This window comes from Colobus angolensis, unplaced genomic scaffold (assembly GCF_000951035.1).
Source record: "Colobus angolensis palliatus isolate OR3802 unplaced genomic scaffold, Cang.pa_1.0 Scaffold402, whole genome shotgun sequence".
NCBI lineage: Eukaryota > Metazoa > Chordata > Mammalia > Primates > Cercopithecidae > Colobus > Colobus angolensis.
The window spans coordinates 124,610-131,514 of NW_012117400.1; the positions used below are offsets into that span (position 1 = coordinate 124,610).

Consider the following 6,905-nt stretch of genomic DNA (forward strand, 5'->3'; position numbering starts at 1 on the left):
TTACCCTGCATGGACTCCGGTCCCAGCCCCCACCGCCGGCTCCTGTGGACCCCGAAGGCTGAATCCCCCAGCCCCTCGCGCTGCCTCGACGTTAACCTGAGCCAAGGCTGGGCCCCGGTCCCTCTAATTCTTCCTGTTGACCCCAAGGCTGGTCCCCTTGCTGCCTCCCTGCCTGAGGCCAGGCCCTGGTCCCCCGCATTAAGCTGAAAACTGGCACCCCTGTCCCCCTGCTTCACCCCATCCAAGGCTGGCCCGGGTCCCCTCTGGCCTCTCAAGCCAGAGGCCAAGACCCCTGCTCCCTCTGCTTTCTCGACGTTGACACCCGCCCCCCACCGCACTCCCCCTGCATTGAGCACTGAGGGCTACAGTCCTGGTGCCAGCATTAACTCACTGGGTAGCCTTAAGCTTTAAGGCAGTTTGGCCCCAGCGTGCTCTGGGTGAGGAATTCCCTGACGAATGCCACCTTTTACATTCCAGAGTGAAGCTAAGCCAGAGCCCCAACCCAGGCAGCCAAAGCCCTGCCAGGTACCCAGCTTTTGGGAGATAACCGTAAAGATCCAGAGGTTCAGGTTTCAACCGTTTTATTGGGAGGTTTTGTTTTCTGTGAAATACACTAGAGGGTGGGGAAGGGGACACATTCACTTTGCAAGATAAGGGTTTCCCACCACTAAAGGAAAGGTACGGGCAGGGCACACTGGGGTTTGGGTCCATTTTCCCACCTCCTTCTGCTTTGCTCACATTTCTTTTTCTCTCAGCAAGTACCACAGAACACAAACACAAAGACAAGAAACAAAACAGCAAATCAACCTCCAAAGGGGCCACGCCCAAGCCTTCCCCGCTGCCCCAGGCTGGGCAAGGGCTGGGGCAGCTCACTCTACAGCCCCCAGGCCACACGGGAAGGCTGCAGGCTCAGAAAGGGTGGGTCGAAGTTAATAAATTAGAATAAATTAGGGGGGAGGAATGCAACTTTGTGCTGGGAGGGCCCCTTCTCTCCAACACGCAAGAGTTGGTGGGGGGAGGTGGGGGCATCTCCAAAGGCCACTACAGTGGGGGTAAGAGCGGTGGGGGCAGAAGTCACCTTTTCCTCCCTGTCTTCCCGAACAGAGCAGAAGAATTAGGGGTGGGGGGAAGAGACACACACAAGGAGAGGAACCCTCTTTTCCTAGGATAAGGAAGGGCCAAGAAAGAGGATGCTATCCAACCCCCCATCTCCCAAACCATCGCTAGGGTTAAGGATTTGGTCAGTGGATCAGTGAGGTGGGTGATGGGAACGTGGTGGGGGAAGCAGAGGATGCTGGAGCCCTCTAGGAGAACAGACACAGGCTGGGGCAGCAGGGGCTGGGGGCGGCCACAATCACTGCTCAGCTTCTCCAAAGACGTCGTTCTGTTTACGCTTCATGTTCTCAAAGTCAAAGGCCATGCCAGCCATGCGTTTGTAGATGTCTTTGATGTCGTTGCAGGTTGTCTCAAAGTGTGTGGTGGCATCGTAGGAGCAGGAACAGAATACCTGGAAATAGCCAAAGCCCAGCGCCCAGGGTGAGTCAGGCAGGTGCCCTGGGGGGGCAGCCAGGAGCCAGGGCTGGGACAAGCTGCTTACCTGGCTCTCACAACCATCATCAATGGGCTCATACAAGTCACTGATAGCCACAAACCTGAGGGGCAGACAGAGGGGAGGGGACAGGCCTCACAACGGGCCATGCCCTTCCTGGTCCCTAAGCCCAGCTCCTGGGCTCCCTCCCTCTCCTCCTCGGGCTCAGCCCAGCCCCTCACTTCTGGTCAATGGGCTCCAACAGCTCCAGAGCCGGCTCCACCTCCTTTTCAGGGTCCGTGGTCTCCACAGTAGTGCTGGCGATGGCGATGTACTTGCCCTGGGCCGCCACGTTGTGTGCATAGGAGATCATGCACACGTAGATGTCTGGCCACAGGAAGAGCTCCGTCAACTCGGGCCAGAGGCGCTGGCCATACGCAGAGATGGTTTCCAGTGGCTGGACACAAGTCTGGCCCACCTGCCCCCTCCCCAGCCCCGCAGAGCAGGTAGCATCCAAGCCGCCACCCTCCCAGAGGGGAAGAGTCCAGGCCACCCAAACCCTAGGGGTCCAAGTTGTGGTGACTACAATGTGGGTCAAATTTTTTCCAGAGAGGTAAGGCAGGGAGCTCCGACACTGATGGGGAGAGAAAGGGTAACCCCAAAGAGAACACCCTAGAGGAAGTTGCACCAGCACCCGGCCTACCTGACTTCCTGTTGACCTGGTTCTGGGGGATGATTATTTGGCAGGAGTTGGCGTCGTTGGTGTTCTTGATGGGGTGGCTAAGGATACAGATGATGCGGATAACTTGGCCAGCCTTCCGCACACGGTCCGGGATGTAGCTGGGGTCACAGATCAGCTGCTTGCAGCGGGCCACCTGAGAAAGCACCAGAAGTCCTCGCCCGTCAGATCACTCCCTTAGGTAGTCTTGGGGCTGCGCTCACAGCAAGGGCAGGCAGCTCTGGCAGACAAGGTGCTCCTCGGAGCCATCACTACTGCCCCTCCTGAATGCATGGCCCTGCCCTGCAGCTCACAGAGGTGGGCCCTGACGCATAGGCTGGGTGCCCGCCCCCACCTCCCAGACGCCCCGTGATCAAGAACACTTTCTGCACTACAGACGTGGCGTGTGGCCTCTGAAATAGCCCTCTCACCCACAGTCATGGCTCTGAAGACTTCTGGACCCCCAGTTCCCAGCTCCAAGACCCTCGGGGCTGTGCAGCAGGAGACCCGGCAGCACAGTGAGAAGAAGGTGACCAAGCCCTGCCTCAACCATGGTGACTGCACTGCACCAGAAAGGCTCACCTCTCCCTCAGACTTCACGCCCACCACCTTGCCGTTCTCCATGATGATGTCATCCACAGGTTTGTTCAGCATATACGTCCCCCCATAAATGGCACTCAATCTGTGGTGAGAACAGCCCTGGTGAAGGCCCCTCCCAGGAGAAACGGGGACCAATTCCACTGTCACCCTTCCTCCACCAAGGTGCAAAAAAGGCTGCCCCAGGCAGGCAGCAGGCAGGAGACGCCGGGATTCATCCCAGTTCTGTCACTGCCGTGAACTCTGGCCTCATCTCAGTGGGTTCTTTCCTCTCTGGAGCTTCTTCTGCCCAGACTACACTGCCGAGGACCAGCAGAAGGGGGCATGAGGGAGCAGTGCTCCGCACCAAGACAGCCTGAGGGACCAGGATGGACTCTCTCAAGATAGGTCACCTCCCAGCGAAGCCCTGACTCAAGGTTCTGGGGCCCTGGGCCCAGTCCTGGTGCTGCCGGGAACTGAGCAAGTCACATTTGTGGAAACTTGGTTCTTCAAGTGTGGAGACTTCTGTACTTCAGTGCACTGGGGTTGTGCCCTCATCACCCAAGGATAGAGTGAAGTAAATGAAGATCACGAATTGGAAAGGAGGAAATGCTACTAGGGAAATGCTCAAGGGGGCCATCTCCACTCCTGGCCCTGGTCCTATTCAGCCATGCCAACTGAAAAAACCCACGTCCTCACCTTGCAAAACCCTGGGGCAGCTCGCCCAGGCCGTAGAGCGGGTATAAATATGGGCTCTTGCCATACCGGGCCAGGGACTCACTGTACAACTTGATGCGGTTGATGGTCTCAAGACAGGGCTGGTCCAGGTAGCTGGAGGACAGGGGTTAGGGAAGATGCTCCAGTAGCAGCACCCCTGACTTACCCCCACCCAGGTACCAGGTACCAGGCCAGTCTTCCCACCACCCTGAATGGCCTGGGGAAGATGAGGATCAAATGCAAGGGGGAAACAGAAAGGGTGATAGGTGAGCCTATGGCTGAGTACAAGAAACATGCAGGGCAGGGGGACAACAGGCAGGTGTGGGGAGGGCAGGAGGTGGACCGGGCGAGGGGGCTGCCGCCACACCAGCTTCCCCTCACTCATCAGTGCGGTAGAGTGCCAGGGCGTGGCCAGTGAAATCGATGACATCCTGGCCCAGATCAAACTTCCGGTAGACATCACGCATGCTGGTAGTCTGGGGGTCAACGCCCTCAAAGGTCTTGGGGTCATTCTCATCGAAGTTTGCCACAAACACCAGGAACTTGCGGAAGCGCCGTTTCTCAAACATGCCCATCAGATCTAAGGAAGGCGACGGGAGGAGGTTCTGCACAAAACTCTCCATCCCAGCAGGGCAGGCACCCCCACTCCCAGCCTAGCTGTCCTGTGACCTTAGGTTAACCTCTCCACCCTTTTTAGCCTCAGTTTCCCCAGCAGGATGAAGAGGGGATCGGCCTGGATGGGCTCTAAGGGCCTTCCTGGCTTGGACACGGGGATGTCTTGAGGATCCAGTGGAGCCCCTGCCAAAGGCTCAAGTTTTCTTTGTTGTTTGTTTGAGACGGAGTCTGGCTCTGTCGCCCAGGCTGGAGTGCAGCGGCGTGATCGCGGCTCACCACAACCTCCACCTCCCGGGTTCAAACCACTCTCCTGCCTCAGCCTCCCGAGTAGCTGGGATTACAGGTGTGTGCCACCACACCCAGCTAATTTTTTGTATTTTGAGACGAGACGGGGTTTCACCATGTTGGCCAGGCTGGTCTTGAACTCCTGACCTCGTGATCTACCCGCCTAGGCCTCCCAAAGTGCTGGGATTACAGGCATGAGCCACCGCGCCTGGCCAGGCTCAAGTCTTTCAAAAGGAGTCCCGTTCCCCTCCACGTCACATCCCTGCTGCATGCGGACCTCCCTCCTGGCAGCCAGCCATGCAGCATGACATGAGGCAGAGAGAATACAGAGCGAAGGGCCTCTGGTCCTTCATGGGGCAATGTGACTTTGGACAAGGGGGTGTCTTACTCTGGACAGCCACCCATCCCAAAGACAGTTGGCTTCCCTGCCACCCAATGATTTCTCTGGCTCAGGGGGCCCACACTCACTGGAAGCCAAGGCCTCAGTCTCAGTGGATGGCACTTTGTAGATCTTGCCCCCCTTGTAGACAAAGCTGCCCTCCACCACCTTGAAGTCCAGGTAGCGAGTCACCTCTGTATACAGTAGCATCTTTACCAGCTGCCCTGTGGGGGTGCACAAGGGCAACATCAGCACGCTCTCTCCAGAGGTTCTAGCTGGTCTGGCTGCGCCTCCTCTGGAGCCTGACTGTCCTCAGGTCTTCCCTATCACCCCCGACCTGCAATACCTCCTTCCTGTCCCTCACCATTAGCCATGAGGAATTTGGGAATCAGGTCAACGTTCCAGTCTCGGCCTCGGCCCATCGACTCAGGGGGCCCCTCCAGCAACTGAAAACGCTTATACAGCTGTAAGCAGAAGGGAAAGAGAGACACTTCAGGGACCACCTCCTTCTGCTCCAGGCACCTGGAGAGCTACTTCCACCCTGTGCTGCTGCTATGTGGGAGGTTAACAGGGATGGGCCTGGGCCCAGGCAGCCTCACCTCCTCCAGGGGTGTGATGGAGGAGCTCTCGCCCCCGTAGTAAGGGTTCCGGTCCATGTGCAGCACCTTCTTCCCGTTCACAGACATGATGCCTGACAGGATGCATTCCTGGGGGAGGGCCACACAATCCGCTGCACTCCCCACCTGCCTCTGCTCCTACCAGCAGCCCTGATTTGTTCCCCACCCAAATCTGCCTCAGTGGACAGCTCCTTCCACCCACCACCCCCACCAGCTAGTTGCCTCGCCTAAAATTGGGGTGATGGCTTCATCCAACCACACTCTCCATTGCAACCTTGCTGGGTAAAGGAGACTCGTCCCCCTCACAAGGCGGACAGTGAAATAACGGAGGCTTTGAGGGAGGCAGGGCATCCAGCAGACACAGGATGGCCTTCCAGTACCAACACGCCGAGAGGCATCTACCTACGCAGAGCCGCACAAAAAGGCGGATAAAATACAATGAGGCACAGAGGGGACCCAGCTGGACTGCGAAGGACACTCCAAAAGGAAGCAAAGAAAGGCTTAGCACAGTCCTTGAAATTGTAGGCCCCACCCTGGACTGCTCTTTCTTCAAAGAGCAGGAGCCCCTGCCGCTGAGGAGGGGCATCTGGGTCTGGACCGAGGGAGAAGAGTCTCTGAGGGGAGTGGGCCAACGGGGTTTTCGGGGAAAGGGGGAAGATAAACACCCTCACCAGTCACTGTCACTAGCCCAAGGACAAAGGCTGCAGATGCTACTCAGCCTGAGGTCTCCATGGGCAACCGAGATAGGGTTGTGGGAATGTGCTTACTGCCCCCACTGCTGCTCCTTCTGGAACATTCCCTGGATCCCCTGGCCCGAGAAGACGACGAGGAGGCGGGCTGAGGGCCCACCCTGGCGAGGCCCCCTGACCCCAGGTCCTTGTACTTCATCCTCACAGGGATTAGCGCAAGATGGGAAGGGACGCTGGGAGGCAACGCTAGGCGGGCGATGGGTGCGGGCGATGGGTGGATGCCGTGATGGGTGGCGGCGATGGGTGGGCGGGGTCGGGGGCATCGGGCCGAGTGGGGGTGCGTTTTCCGGTCCAGAGGGCAGGGGTAGGGAAGATGGGAGAGCGCCGGGGGTCGGACCCGGGTAGCCCAGGGGGCAGCCAGGAAGGGGGCCCCTTCGGGGAGATGGGGTCATGGCAACGAACAGAGGCGACATCGTGGGGGGAGCAGCGGGGTGGGCACGGCGCCGGCTTTTCGGGGAGCCGAGCGCAGAAGATGGCAGTGACCGGAGGATGGGCCGGCGGCCGCATCATCGCGGGGAATGGCGAGGGCACGACGCAGGGCCAAGGGCGCCCGGGGCCGCACTTACGGTGAGGCCGGTCCCCAGCACGATTACATCGTATTCCTCGTCCATGGTCAGGCCTCGGTGGCAGCGCCCGCTCGGCTCCTCCTCCTCCTTCACCGCAGCAGTAGCCACCGCCACCGCCGCCACCGCACTGGACCAAAGATGGCGGCGCGTCGGCC

General features: G+C 59.0%; 1 protein-coding gene across 2 annotated transcripts; it reads right to left on the minus strand.

Annotated features, from left to right (window-relative positions):
- Positions 1 to 564: 564 nt before the first annotated feature.
- GDI1 (GDP dissociation inhibitor 1) lies at positions 565 to 6,899 on the minus strand. Of its 2 annotated transcripts, XM_011955840.1 has the most exons (11): positions 6,751 to 6,899; positions 5,418 to 5,525; positions 5,183 to 5,282; positions 4,908 to 5,042; positions 3,921 to 4,119; positions 3,522 to 3,653; positions 2,829 to 2,928; positions 2,232 to 2,403; positions 1,771 to 1,915; positions 1,598 to 1,652; positions 565 to 1,507 (listed from the first exon to the last, which is right to left on the minus strand). In XM_011955840.1, exons 1-11 carry the CDS (start codon positions 6,793 to 6,795, stop codon positions 1,355 to 1,357), a joined length of 1,344 nt encoding a protein of 447 aa, XP_011811230.1. In that variant the 5' UTR covers positions 6,796 to 6,899; the 3' UTR covers positions 565 to 1,354. The 2 variants fall into 2 exon arrangements, with proteins under 2 accessions (XP_011811230.1, XP_011811231.1); XM_011955841.1 differs by lacking the exon at positions 4,908 to 5,042.
- Between the last annotated feature and the right edge of the window lie 6 nt (positions 6,900 to 6,905).